Raw genomic sequence first — 15,410 nt, 5'->3', positions numbered from 1 at the left:
GTACATGAGAAGGCCTTTTTGAAGCCTCTGCTACATTTATCAAAACTAATTAATATTAGATACTTAGAAATTAATATTGGTAGGTTACTGTTAATTCCAGGCTTTATTCATATTTAACATTTTTTCATTAATGCTCTCTTTTGATTCCAGGGTCTATTCAAGGATACCACACTGAATGCAGTTGTCCTGTTTCTTTGGCCCTAACACATTAATTTTCAAGCACTTTCTAAAATACGTTTTACAGATGTTGGAAAATTAATGTTTTCCCATCTTAGGAAACAGAGTATGTGCTGAACCTCACTCAGTCTTTTCTTTTAACTCAAGGCTGTTATTTTGAAACATGTTACTATTCTGTGCCTTCAGGGGTTGTTTACATGTTTCATGTTTTTTTGCCCTGACCTCAAGCCACCACCGGGCTCTTCTTCTGGCTGGCCTTCCGTCAGTGTGCCCTAACCGAAAGCCAAACAGCAGAGTGTGCTCAGTAAGTTCAAAAAGAGGGAGGAGTCTTGTAGAGTCCTGGAAGGCCTTCTGTTTATCAATGAATTCAGATAAAGAGTATTGAGAGAAGCAGGAGTGTTCAGGGAGGTAGAAGATACGGTATAAACAAAAAGACTTAAGGAATTTTTCAAGGATTCTAAAGGACTTCCATGCCTTTCGAGTAGTTTGCTACTTCCATTCTTGCCATAGAAGAAAGATCGCATGAAAGGAATTCCTGAAACATTGGTCCTGGTGAGGAAGGAGGCTTAAAATTGAAGTTTCATGTCTGTACAACTGGAATGATAAATGAAAGTGCCATTTAAAAACCCCTTTTTTTCTGATTATAAAAGTATAATTATCATAAACATCTGGTTAAGACACAAAGGCAGAAAAATACATAATAAAATTGACTAGCTCACTGTAGATACAACCACAGTTTATGTTTTTATCCATATACATATTTTACACAGTTAGATTACTACTGGTATACAATGTTGTGACTTTTCTCGCTTTAATCCATCATATTTTTCCACCATATTTTCCATATATTTCCATTCCATTAAATAGCCTTCAAAACTTGATATTTAGTGGCTACATCGTAGTTCACTGAAAACCAGACATGATTTAACTATTACTTTTTTTGTTGGACAATGAAAAAATTTGAGTCTCATTACTGGTGTATTTCTTTCAGCTTCCTTACAGAAAAATTTGTAATCACATTTGTATTTATTTTCTTAGGACATTTTCTTAGGGGTGGGATTACTTACCAAATGGGTTTTGACACATGTGGCTAAGGAACCTTTAAAAAGTTGTATTTCTTCTGTCACCAGCAGTGTATAAGCATGACTGTCTGTCCCACCCTTTTGCCATCAAATACTACAATTTGTGGACTTTAGAAGAGCCAGAAGGGCCAGGTTTGCGTTGAAGATTATTTTGACTTCGTGGGTTTTAAGTGACAATTAGACAAGTAAAGTAGTACTAGAAGAAGCAGAGTGATAAATGTGTATATAATGGTACAACTGAAGATTTGGAAACTGTTGTTTATATGAAATAGGATATTTCTAAGCTATAAGTACATATAGTATGGGTAATGATATCTGTGGCATTGACAGAGCAAAAAGTGGGGAACTCAGGACTGAACTTCAGGGAAAGCCCAGGTAATATGAGACAGAAGTGGAGAAAAGGATCTTTCAAGGTGGTAGAGAAGGCTGGAGATGATATACAGTGTGGGTTTATATTAGGCCTTACAGAAAATGTGACCTTCTATTTTCTGAAAGGCTGTAAGGCCTATCCTTAAAGAATATTTGGTTTTAGCTTACTATATAGCGACTCCTTTTGTAATTTCAAATTTCTGACCCAATCTCAATATTCCACTGTTATACCAAAGAACTGTTTTATGTCATGTAGATTAATATATTGTTGATCTTCTTCGCGAATCTTGGCTTTTCTAATAATATTCTCTTAGATGGTAAGGTATTACTAAAGTCCTTGAATGGCTGTTAGAGGCCTCAAACAGTTTAGTGCTGTTTAAAAGTATTTTATAGGGGATCCCTGGGTGGCTCAGCGGTTTGGCGCCTGCCTTTGACCCAGGGTGTGATCCTGGAGTCCTGGGATCGAGTCCCACGTCGGGCTCCCGGCATGGAGCCTGCTTTTCCCTCGGCCTGTGTCTCTGCCTCTCTCTCTCTTTCTCTCTCTGTGTCTATCATAAATCAATCAATCAATCTTTAAAAAAATAAAACAAGTATTTTATAGCACAATGGTCATATAGTACTAGTGATGTTACTGGTAAGTGTTCTAGACTTAATAATTATATATTACATATAATTAATATATTTTCCCATTATGTAGAATTTTCTAAATGTTGAACATAAAGTGATAGAATTTAATAAATGTTTAAGTAAAATTTTAAAATAAGATTTTACCTCTTTCTGAAAGCTCTATTTGTGTTTATGCTTTTAAGTCTGTTTCTGCTTTATAAGCAGAAAGGAAGGGAATTGACAAACTTAGAGTAGAAAGAGCAAGGATTGTAAACTGTGATAACAGCATTTTACTTTTTAATGACAAACATGGGCAAAAGTAATTGTGCATTATGTGAGTAGAATATTTTTGAGACCTTTCCTCATTTGACCAATGTTTTGAAAAGTTGTTGTATTCTGAGGGTTATCATTGCAACTCTTTTGAGATGGTGATAGGGAGGTTGTCCATGGAGGCTGGCATGAACCTGGCTGAGCCTAACAGAGCAGCAGTACCTTAGTAAATTCAGTGTACTCCGAAGATGATGATGAGTTTTGGCAAAAAAGTTATTATAGTCTCTTACATCTGTCTATCCAGTAGGAGTAACATTTACAGAGCCCAGGTAGTTTTGTCATATCTGAGAATTGGAATATTTTCTCATGTTTCCATTCTGTCATTTCCCAGTCTTCCTGTATGTGAGATCTCTTTTTTTTTCCCCAGTTGCTTTGAATCTTGACTGCACCTGAGAGTTTTTAAGCCTCTGCAATCTTGGATCACACTTGTGCTGATTAAATGAGTCTCCTAGTTAGGGCCTAGAAATCAGTAATTTTTAAAGCTCCATGGGCAGCCAGGGTTATGATCTCTGGTTTTAGATGTAGTAATGCCATCAGTGAATTCAGTAGTTCTTAAGGGGGGGTTGCTTATTAAAATCACCTGGAAGATTTCTCCACATTATTCCTTCCCGTCCCTTTCCCCTTATTACTTGAGTGATCCAGTGCTCCCTGCTAGGAGTATAGCCCAGGCTTTCGATGTGTCAGGACAAAAAAAAAAGACAAAGGCTCAGGATGTTAAATACTGTTTTCCTGGTAGATATTCTGTTTAAGTGACTTTGCATTTATCCAGTGTTATTCCATATTAATAATTTTGTGTTGTTTGTTCACTTATTTGCATATTCTCTTTGAAGGCAGACATATCTGTTCTGTTCATCACTCTGTTTTCAGTACCTCACAGTGCCCAGCACATAGTGGGTACTCAGGAAATGTTACAAGAATGAATCATTAACTCTGAGTTTTGGGAGTACCTCACTGTTGTATGTCTATATGCACTACCTATGTTATTAAGCTTTATAATTACATTATCCACCGAGGAGAAAGAACTTCTGTAAAGCAAAACATAAGTAGGAAATAGATTTATTGAATTTTGAAAGTCTTTTTTCAGGTCAGGGATTCCGTGTGGACATTATTAAGGTTTGAACAAAAATTGCAGCTCATAAGACAAACATTTCCTGGTAGAAGTGTTTGCATACTTAGCCCTCATATCAAGTGTCAGACCAAAACGCATAGAAAAACTAGTGAACAAACAGGTACTTTTAAGAGTCTGTGCTTAATTCAAACTTTATGATAAACTAGAGTAGAGCTTGGCATATATATCAGCTTGTTAGTTGTATTTTACTCAAAGTCTGTCTCAAAGTATAAGGTGGAAACTAAAAAGGAGATGATCCTGTAAAATGTGGTTGATGTGTAATACCGATTTACAGTATATTGACAGAATGGCTTAAATTTTAATGAGCCTTTAGTTTTACAGTTTGTAAAGAATGGGGTAAGGGAAGGTACCTGAGAAAGTCTGAGTAGTTCTAGCTAACATATCTCAAAGCTCTTATTAAATCTCTCTTATTTCAGAGTTAGGGAATCTCTGACACCAGAATTCTCCAGTTTTAGGATTGAGGATAACAAAATATATCATATAAACTGTGCATCATTAAAATCCTCTATGGTTTAGATTTTCTTCGGTAATCATAGTGTTTCAGTGATAGAAAACTCACTGGGATTTTCCCCCTTATTTTTTTAAATTAAAAAAAGTTAGAAAAAACCATTTTTGGACAAGTAATTAATTCAGAATAGAAAAGAATAAACAGGGAGAATTAGGTTCCTTTCTATCCCAAAACATCAGATCCTTCTTGGAGCGAACCACTATTAGCATTTTCTTGTGTATCTTCCCGGAAAGAGTTGGTTCCTTTTGCCAGTATACACATGCACATAGCTTTTGTAGTTTACTCTGTAATAGAATCGTTGACATCCACTGCTCTGTGCCGCCTTCTTCTTCTTTTTTTTTTTTTCAAACATATATCTTGGAGATCTTTGTAGATTACATTTTTTATTTTCCTCGTTGTGAGTTGTTTATGATCCCCACCTCTTTACCAGGTGAACTCCTCCTTAATTTTTCTAACACCCTTTTCAAACCCAGCTTCTCTTATATCTCTTCATGTACTTCATTTCTCCTCTGCTTTGCTTCCATTTACTTTCTCGGTCCTTCTCTTATACGCTGCTGCAGGTCCGCCTTTTCATGACTTCTATATGATTCTCTCATCCCAGGTGTCCCTTATCCCAGTTTGGCCCATCCCACCTGCAGGACCGTAATTCCCACCTAAATACTAAGGATTCACAAATACACACACACACACACACACAGAGCCCAGGCCCAAATTTGAGGTGTCCATATATATCTCCTTGACATATCAGTTCTTGTCTATCTAGAAGACATCTTAATCCTAGTACATCCAAAATCAGCTCCTTTTTCAGTGTCCCTATCTTAGTAAATGGCATCTATATCCATTTCAGTTGTATACTCCAGAAAACTATGAGCTATTCTTGATAGCCCTTCTCATGGTGCTAAAAACATAACTTTGGTTGAGTTTTATTTCCTAAGTCCCTCTCAAATCTATCCTGTTCTCTTTGTCTCTAATATTGCTTGAGTCCAGCCTACCGTTTTCACCTGGATTACCACAATAGTCCACTCACAGCCCCCTCTGGTCGTCTTCCAGACCATTCTCCACACATCAATCTGGGGAAGCTTTCCAAAATATAAATATTAGTATGACACCCTCGCCTCCCACTTAATTATTTATTGACTTTCTGTTGCTTTTAGGATGAAGCCAAATATCTTTAATAGCCCGACAAGATCCTACAAGGACATTCATTACTATTTCCCTCTTTAGTTATCTCTCACTCCACTCTCCCTTGTTCTTTTTGTTCCTGCCACATTGACCTAATTTCCAGTTCCTGCTACTCAGCTTTGCTCCTTACTGCCTCAGGGCATTTGCATATGCTATTCAGTCTTCCAGGGCTTGGCCCTTCCCTTTTACCTTTTCCTAGTTAACTCCCATTGGGTGTTTCAAATATCATCTCAAGCATTGCTTCCTTTGGGAAACTTCCCTGGTCTTCATAACTAGGTCACATTCCCCTAGAACTGAGCATGGTATAACTCTCCTTTGTAGCAAATTTTCTATTTTGCTTTTAGTGTGTGTGCATTTATTTAATATTTATATCCCCCACCCCCGGCTAGATGGTGATCTGTCTGAAGGCAATGTCCATTATATCTTCAGTTTCCAGCATAGATGCCCAGCTCAAAATAGTAGACACTTAAGTCTTTAGTGAATGATTGAATTTATTTCTATTTTCTCCATTGAATCTACTATGGAAAGTATGCAAAGTACTATACCTTGCGTATTATAAAAGCTCAAATACATTTTTCAGATACAGAGTGAAATCATACGCTCAACACAGTGTAGGGTATGGATTAATAAGCAATAAATGCCATCATTTTCCAGAAGACTTAGAAAGAGGTCATTCTGGGAGAGGGGAATAGGAAGATAATTTTGTGATCTGCTAGCAGATAGCTAGGTCTGTCTTTTTAGTTAGTAGGATTATTTCCTTATATTGTTTCTTAAAGCTATCTCCCCTCTCCCATTGTCTTTTATCTCTCTCTAGTAAGTCGTGAACTTCTAATTATATTTAAACTAGAGAAATCTATTTCCAAAACACTCAGGAGTAGCACCTGTTTACTTAAATTGCCTAGGACACTTGGGTGGCTCAGTCAGTTAAGCATCTGGCTCTTCAGCTCAGGTCATGACCCAGGGTCCTAGAATCAAATCCTGCATCCGGCTCCTTGCTCAAGCGGGGAGTTTGCTGCTTCCTCTGTCCCTCCCCACTTCTTGTGATCTCTCTGTCATGATTCCTCTCTCTCACTAATAAGTAAATAAAATTTTTAAAAAATTGCCTAAATTTGGGAAAGAAATCTAGAGATGTGGTTAAGCTTATATATAACTTTCTTTAGGTAGACTCCTTGTGTCTGCCTTCCTACTGCTATGCTAGCCAGAAGATTTTAGGGGAAGCAGCTGAGCTGCTGTGAAGCTGGGGTAGTTAAAAGTATCTATCCCATAGTATCACTGTGAGGATTAAATGAGATAGATAACATTTAACATCTTGACTCTTGGCAACATACAAGTACTCAATGATTTTGTTGCTGCAGCTGCTTTTACAAGTTAGGACACATTTTCCCAACACAAGGTTGCTTAGGTTTCCAGTTGGTTCATACATAACCATTTAGCACTTGAGGTACTTAGTGTAGTTTTTTTCTACATGCTGAGGATGTTCTAAAGCCCTCAATACCACTGATGACCCTGTTTATATGAACAACTCATTGATAACTACTATTACCTTTATCCCTCTTCCTGTGTTCCATGGAAGAAGATAGAACATGGGAGAGAAAGCAGTTTGTAGTTGAGGATGGGTATTCGTGATGCCTCCATTAGTAAGAGAAAAATCAGGAATCTGCAGATACATAGCACTTCATTTATTTATTTATTTATTTTTAAAGATTTTATTTATTTATTCATGAGAGAGAGAGAAAGAGGCAGAGACAGAAGCAGGCTCCATGCAGGGAGCCTGACGTGGGACTCGATCCTGGGTCTCCAGGATCAGGCCCTGGACTGAAAGCGATGCTTAAATCGCTGAGCCACCCAGGCTGCCCATAGCACTTCATTTAAAGCTAGGGAGGAAAGGGTTTAAATAGACTTTGTGAGCCAGCATTGAAATCACCATTTATCTTACTGTAGTTCAAATGTGTTTCAAGTCCCTAAGGACATGATTTTAAGACAAATTTTTGGAAAGCATCCCTTTGTAAACTTTATTTGTATGTTTTAAATTAATAAACTTTAATAGCAGTTTTAGTTTCACAGCAAAATTGACCAGAAAGTACAGAGTTCGCATATACCTGCTGTCTCCACACTGCACAGCATACGCACTGCAAACATCCTGTGCCGCAGTGGCACTTTAGTTACAGTTGATGAACCTACATTTGGTACGTTATTGATCAAAGTTCATAGTTTACCTTAGGGTGCACTCCTAGTGTTCTGCAGTCTGGGTTTTGACAACGTATAATGACGCGTCAGCATTGTAGTCTCCTACAGAATAGTTAATACTGTCCTGAAGGCGCTCTGTACTTTGCCTGTTCATCTTCTCTTCCCACTAAACCCTGGCAACCACTGATCTTTTTACTATCTTCATGGCTTTGCCTCTTCCAGAGGGTCATATGGTTGGAATCATACAATATGTAGCCTTTTCACATTGGCTGCTTCCATTTAGTAATACGCATTTACATTTTTTCCGTGTTTTTTCATGGCTCGATAGCTCATTTCTTTTGAGCATCAAATAATGTTCCATCCATTGTCTGGATGTACCACAGTTTACCCTCTCACCTACTGAAGGACATTTTGGTTACTTCAGGTTTAGATCGTTCCGAATAAAGCTGCGATAAACATCTGTGTGCAGGTTTTGTGTGGACATAAGCTTTCAGTTCATTAAATACCAAGGAACACAATTGCTGGATTGTATGTTAAGAATATGTTTAGTTAAGATGCTGTCAAACTGTCTGCCAAAGTGGCTGCACCATCTTGCATTCCTCCCAGCAAATGAATGGAGGTTCCTGCACATCCTTGCCAGAATTTATTGTGGTCAGAGTTTTAGATGTTGGCCATTCTAATAGGTATGTAGCGGTATCTCGTTGTTGGTTTAATTTGCAGTTGTCTAATAACATGTCCCTAATACCGTAGACTTGGTGGCTTACAAGCAACAGAAATTTATTTCTCACAGTTGTGGAGGCTTGGAAGTCTAAGATTTGGCGTCTGGTCTTCTTGCTGTGTCCTTCCATAGCAGAAGGGACAGAGAGTTCCGGGGCTCTTTTTTTTTTTTTACAAGGGCACTAATTCCATTCAAGAAGCCCACAGGCTCCTAACCTCAATAGCTTCCCTCCTAATACTGGGGGTTAGGGTTTCAACATGCGTTTGGGGGGGGGGGGACGCAAGCATTCAGTTCATAACACCGTATGATGTTGAACCTCTTTTCATATATTTATTTGCCATGTATATATATACTTTGGTGAGGTTTCTGTAGAGATGTTTTGCCTATTTTTTTAATTGGGTTCATATTTTTTTATTGTTGAATTTTAAGAGTTCTTTGTATATCCTGGGTAACAGTCTTTTATCAGATAGGTCTTTAGCATATATTTTTCTCCCAGGTTTGACTTCTCTTTCATTCTCTTGTCATTGTCTTTTGCAGAGAAGAGTTTAATTTTAATAAGTCCAGCTTACCATTTTTTTTTGCCCCATGGACTGTGCCTTTGCTGTTTTATCTAAAAAGTTACTGCCATACCCAAGGTCACCTAGGTTTTTCCCTATGTTCTCTTCTAGGAGTTTTATAGTTTCACATTTTATAGTAGTTCTGTGGTCTATTTTGAGTTAATGTTTGTGAAAGGTAAAAGGCCTTTATCTAAATTTTATTTTTTTTTACATGTGGATGTCCAGGTGTTCTTCAGTGCCATTTCTTGAGAAGACTGTCTTTATCTTTGCTCTATTCTATTTTGTTTGCTCCTTTGTCAAAGGTCACTTGACTTTATTTATGTGGGTCTATTTCTGGGCTCTCTATTCTCTTCCATTGATCTGTTTTTCACTTCTTTTGTCCATGCCACACTAACTTGATTACTTCTGCTTTTATACTAAGCCTTGAAGTTGGGTAGTGTCTGACTTGGTTCTCCTTCAGTATTGTGTCAGCTATTCTTTTGCCTCTCCGTATAAACTCTATCATCAGTTTGTTGGTATCCACAAAACAACCTGGTGGGATTTTGATTAGGATTGTATTGAACGTATAGATGAAGTTGTGAAGAACTGACATCTTGACACTTGAGTCATCTTACCCATGAACATAGAGTGTCTCTCCCTGTATTTAGTTCTATTTTGATTTTATTTGTATTTTTAATAGATTTCATATTACTATATAGTGCTTTAAAATTCAGTTAAACCAATATGGCATCTTAATTCAGGCTCTTCCATTATGTAACCCATGCTTCAATAGGAACTTTGTGTTAGTAAAGGTTTTTTTTTTTTTTTCCATTTCAAAAGCATCCTACACTATGTGTACACAGTATACATAGGAATAGTTATTTTAATATTTTCATAATTTAAAATGGGACACTTGCTTGTATACCACAGTTTTCAGTTATGTTTTGTGTTAAGTCATTGTTATATCATTTTCTCTTTGAACTTAGTTCATCTCATTTTTAAGATAAGACTTTTTGCCATAGGGATAAAAAGCACATAGAATTTTAGTATAAATATTTGCATTTAGTTTGGTACAGGATTAAAAAGTTGTGTGCATAAAATCATTGTGTAAAAATAATGCTTATTTGTAAAATGAGTCACTATTAAATTGAGCATTTGAAATTTTGTACAAGGAATCTTTCCAGTGCTGGGAAAGTATAGTGTTTATGACCCTTGCAGTAATAGTAATTGTTGAATTAATATTCAAGCAATGAGAAAATGGGTTTTGCTAATATATCAATCCTCATGTTGCAGTGTTTAAAGTTATGTCACTTGGGGACGCCTGGGTGGCTCAGCAGTTAAGCGTCTGCCTTCTGGCTCAGGGCATGATTCTGGAGTCCTGGGATCCAGTTTTGTATCGGGCTCCCTGCATGGGGCCTGCTTCTCTCTCTGCCTCTCTGCTTCTCTCTCTCTCTCTCTCTCTCTCTCTCTCTCTCTGAGTCTCTCATGAATTAAAAAAAAATCTTTAAAAAAGAAAATAAAGTTATGTCACTTGTTAATAAGAGCAGCTAGTAACAGAATTTTTAGGGTAAGTTTGTCACTCTACCTAAACTTTCTACCTGCTTTTTACTTCTGTTGTTTTGTGTAGAACATATAGCTTATGGGAAACATGGTATTAGAAGGAGGGATGAATGTTTGTAGGGTGAAAAACAATAGAATAGAGGTACTTCTCATCCTCTTAGTAACCTTTAAGCCACAAATTGCGTACTCCATTATGGAATGTAATAATTGATTTTTTTTTGTATTTGCATATTGAGGATTCAGTAACAAAGGTCCTGTTAATTTTGTCTCTGCTTTCTCATAATTTGACTCAGAACTAGAATAAATTTTACTTTTGCCGTATCGGTGAAGTAAATTAAGTAAATGAACCTTTTATGAAGGTAATACAAGAAGATGTTCTCTTTCCTTCCCCTCCCCTCCCCTCCCTTTCCCCTGCTGTTACACTTGCTCTGTGAGATCTTCCTTTCCTCTCACATTGGGCAGGTGCCACAGCTCCTTAGCCATTTTGAGTTACTAAAATATTTCTAATTTTCAGGGCACAATCCACTGTAAGTTATAGAGTCCAGTCTATATTTTATAACCTTGTGGAGCCTACATTCTAGTGAGACAGACAAACGGTAATATAAATAGGTAAACTATATAATATGTTAGAGAGTTTTAAATGCTATGGAGAAAAAAATAGAAAGGAATACATAAATTGTGTGGAGATGATGTGTGACATTTTTTGATAGAGTGGCCAGGAAAGGCCTCACTGAAAAGGTGACTTTTCAGTCAAGACCTATAGAAGGTGATGAACCTGAACCATGTTGCCATCGTGAAGAACAACATTCCAGGCAGAGCTCCATCTGTGCAGAAGCCCTGAGGTGGAAGTGTACATTGTGTGTTGGAGAAACCGGTTGCTACAGCCAGTTGAACAAGGAAGACAGGAACAGATAAAAAGGATGAAGGTAGTGGTGGTGGCAGTAAATTATACAGTGCCTCGTAGGTCATAAGACTTTAACACAGAATAGGAGGGTATGCCTTTGGAAAGTTTTGGCCAGACTTGGTTGATCTGATTTACTTTCTATCTTTGCCTAATTGTCACTTGCAAATAGACTCCCATGGTAGGAGTAGGCTCAAAGGTGGAAGGAGAGAGGCTGTTGTAACTAACCAGGAGAGAATTCTAGTGTTTTGAATCAAAGTCAAGATGGTAGGAGTTGGGAGAAATAATAGAATTTTCAGTTTGTTTCGAAGATAAAATCAACAGAATTTGTCAGCATACCTGGATGTGTGGTAGTGTTGTCAAAGACGAGGTCTCTGCTTTTGCAAGAATGAAGAATGGCATTAACTGAAATAGGGAAGATTGTAGGAGGAGTTCAGGAACTTAGGTTGGGGCTTGTTAAAATATGAGGCACTTTTCAAAGTTATTAGATTCAAGACATTAGATTTCAAAACAAAGACTGTTCAGTAAGCATTTAGTTGTATACCTCTGAAATTCAGGATAAAAAATCTAGGCTGGAGATACAGATTTCAGAATTAAGAGCCTACTGGTGCTGTTGGAAGCCCTAAAAATGCATGAGATCAGCAAATGAGTGGATGTGAGTAGAAAAGAGAAGAGGTCCGAGGTCTGAGTTCTGGAGGACTGGCTATATTGATAGGTTAGGGAGATAAGGAGCAGCACTAGTGGTTGAGAAGGCAGGACCAGAAAAGTTAGGAAGAAAACCAGGAAGTTTGTTACTCTGGCAACAAAACAGTGTTCTATCAAGGAGGAAGAAGTGATCTGTGTCCAGTGTTGCTGGGTCAGTCACATAAGACGAAGATTGAGAAATAAGCATTGGGTCTAGTGATGAGGTCACTGGTGACCTTTGATGAATGCTGTTTCAGAGTAGTGATGAGGAGTAAAAGCCTGTTAAGAAATCATTGACATGGGGCCTGGAAGGGGTAGAGTAATAGAGACCTGTTTTTTAATAAAGATTGGGGAAATGGTATTTGTGATACTCTTATGAATATGATTCAACAGAGAGGGGAAAAACAAATGATCTAGGATGGCATGTGGAACTGCTAGTGTCAGAGAGAGAGAGAATGCAAACTAGTGAAAAGCTATGAATAGCACCTGTCTGGAGATTGTTAGCATTTATCACTCATTTTCTACTCAGCTGTGAAGCCTCAGTGGCAGGTCAGATGCTAGCCTGTAAAATGCTTTGCTTGAATTTGGGTGGAGTCAGCTCTTGCATCCAACATCTCTTCCCCCACACCCGCCACCAAGAATGCCTTGATGTGCAGTTGACACCTTTGTGAAAAGGAAAGGGGCTCCTTATTCCAAACGAGGCCGCCAACACAAGGGCTGAATTGTAGCCCTCACCCGCCTTAGGCTCAGTATTCTTGGAACAGTAAAGGAATCCTACTACCATAAGCTGGGGCCTTCCTCAGTCTTCCTGAGACAACAAGGAAAGTCACATTTAATATTCTGCTGTAATAAACATATCATTTGTCCTGTAGCAAAACAGCATAAATGAGAAGAAAGCAAACTTAAGAACCAGTACAAATTTCGTGTAGGAATCCCAGTCCTTCTGCCAGCTGGCAAAGGGGATTTAAGACGCATCATATACTTTCTGTGCCTTGGTTTTTTCAACTGTAAAGGGTGGGGGTGGGGGGGTCGGCTTCAACCAGTTTCTTTTCAGTCTGAAATAATACGACTCATTAGAATATAGTAATCCCCAACTTTTGTGTATCCCTTGAAGCATAGCATATTTGTGTAAGAACTGAGAAATACCACTGAGGAAGTTTGGTTTTGGGTTTTTGTTTCTGTTGTTTTGTTTGAGTAACAGCACCTCTTGAATTTTTACACAAATAAGCATTAGCAAAATTTGAAGATTAAATTAGATGTAGCAGCACTGAAATTAGTAAGAGGAAATATATAGCAAACCATTGAGGACAGTACAGACTAGTTCACAGACTGTCCAAGTTCTGTCTGAGTCATTTTTGGCTATGGGACATATGGAAAGTTATTTAACGCTCTGAACCTTTGTTTCCTCATCTAAAAATAGGAATGTACTAATAGTACCTACTTCACAGATTTGTAGGGAGGATTAAATGAGTTATGCACTATGCTTTGAACAATTCCTGGCTTGTGGTAAAGATGGAATAAACCTTAAGTAATGTTGTTTTTAGTATTTTTTATTATTATTACCACTACCACGGTGTGACATGTATAGTTTAGCAACAATTTTAGTGAAGTGGCCATATCATAAAAGTCTTTGACACTATAATTTAATTGTATAATGATTATCTTAAGTCACCAAGGGAAAAATTTGCTTGGAAAAAGAAATGCTCTTGAAACAGGTTAAAACCCTTTTTCGTTTGTTTACAAAATTAGGACTCAATTTTATGTTTTTAGTTACAATAAAAATTCACTTAGGGAATATAGCTGATTCTCAAGTGATGACAGAACAGTGAGCCATTATTGTGATTAGTTTCAATGCTGTGTATACTTGAATCATATAAAACAGTATTTATTTAAAAAATATTTTTCCCTACGTAGGCCAAAATAGTAAGATTTTATTGTTGATGTACCTACCTTAAAGATAGGTATTTAAAGCATGCTGCCAACATTTTGATTATACCGTCAAGTTTTCTATACCCTTTCTGTATGAACTATTTTTCAGAGCATACCTTTGATTATTGATAACATCACTTACCTGACTTTACAATTCGGTTTGTTTTATAGAATTAATAAGATACAGTTAAATTATTTTAACTCTACTTGAAAGTCCTATTGTGATTAATGTGCACACTTAAGTATGGGGAAAGGCTTACTCTCAAATGGCTTAAAAAAAAAAGCACTGGGTGTCGGTGTGTGCGTGTATACACAGACAGACATAGAAAGCATGGGAAGGAGGGAAAGATGAAACAGCTAATGGGGCCAAATGCTAACAAGGAGATTCTGGGTAAGGTTATGCTGGTATTCTTTATTCTTGCAGTTTTTCTGTAAATTTGAAATATTTGCACATAAGTTTATACATTTGTATGTACACGTTGGGGCTTATTTCTTTTATATTTATCTCATTGCTCTAGGTTGCTAATTTACCTTTAATACCTAATTGGTTTAAGATGTTAACATCCATTGCTTACAGATACACACATTGATCTTTAATTTCTTTTAAATAGTGCTGGGCCTAAAGGAGATAACATTTATGAATGGAGATCGACTATACTTGGTCCACCAGGTTCTGTATATGAAGGTGGTGTGTTTTTTCTGGATATCACTTTTTCGTCTGATTATCCATTTAAGCCACCAAAGGTAAGAACCTAGATGTCCATTCTTTAATATTTATCCTTCTCTGAAATGCTAGAGATTAAATGTGTATTTATGTAGTCATTTTCATTTCATTGCTTTTCATGAAGTGATACGGAAACTCTCATGTAACCAAGGATTTTAAAACTGAAAGAAATTGATTTCTGCCTTATACAAATAGCTTTATAATCAGCGGAAAGAGGGTTTGTTAATTGCGAATAAAAATATGCTACTTTGCATACCAATAAAGCAGATGCATTTCAGATTTATGTTTTAAGGGAAAATATCCTATGAACCTTCTTTGAGAAACATATGCGGGTAAAAAGTAAACAGAATTAAATAAGAATTAAATAGCTTGAGTTTTGTGCTCAATACCTTACCCTTACAGATCAGCAAAAACTAGCAAACCATAGCAAAGAAGAGGGAAACTACTATTATTTAATCAGCTTACTTTGTGCCCTCTGTAGATACAATGTAGAAATGAGAATGAGGGTGGTTGGGTAGCTTAGGCCTCAGTTGGCTCTCAGTATGAACTGGATGGATAACAGAAGGGTTGAGTTGTGCCTTGTGAGGATTGGCAATTATTTTTCACATCTTAAACATGACAGTTACCTGAGTAGTTTCCTCCTCTCACTTCTCATTATAAAGTGGTCAAGCAAACAGGTAAAAACCGCCAGTATTAAGCCTGAACATAATTATGGTTTAGTTACAGGGACTTCTGACATGTCAGGGGAAAAGTATGTTGTTATCAAGCCTCTAACTAGGATGAAATGT

The 15,410-nt window shown here is 37.2% G+C and overlaps 1 protein-coding gene across 3 annotated transcripts in view; it reads left to right on the top strand.

The window, feature by feature from the left end:
- The window catches only part of UBE2E3 (ubiquitin conjugating enzyme E2 E3), an 85,302-nt gene that overhangs the window by 64,858 nt on the left and 5,034 nt on the right, over positions 1-15,410 (top strand). For all 3 annotated transcript variants that reach the window (XM_055308574.1, XM_055308575.1, XM_055308576.1), the window contains one exon: positions 14,510-14,642. In XM_055308574.1, the coding sequence (XP_055164549.1) occupies positions 14,510-14,642 (133 nt within the window). The remainder of the gene's footprint in view (positions 1-14,509; positions 14,643-15,410) is intronic.

Source organism: Nyctereutes procyonoides, unplaced genomic scaffold (assembly GCF_905146905.1).
Source record: "Nyctereutes procyonoides isolate TBG_1078 unplaced genomic scaffold, NYPRO_anot_genome, whole genome shotgun sequence".
In the NCBI taxonomy this organism is placed as follows: Eukaryota; Metazoa; Chordata; class Mammalia; order Carnivora; family Canidae; genus Nyctereutes; species Nyctereutes procyonoides.
Note: the sequence above shows the minus strand (reverse complement) of the source record. Positions and strands in the feature narration are given on the sequence as shown.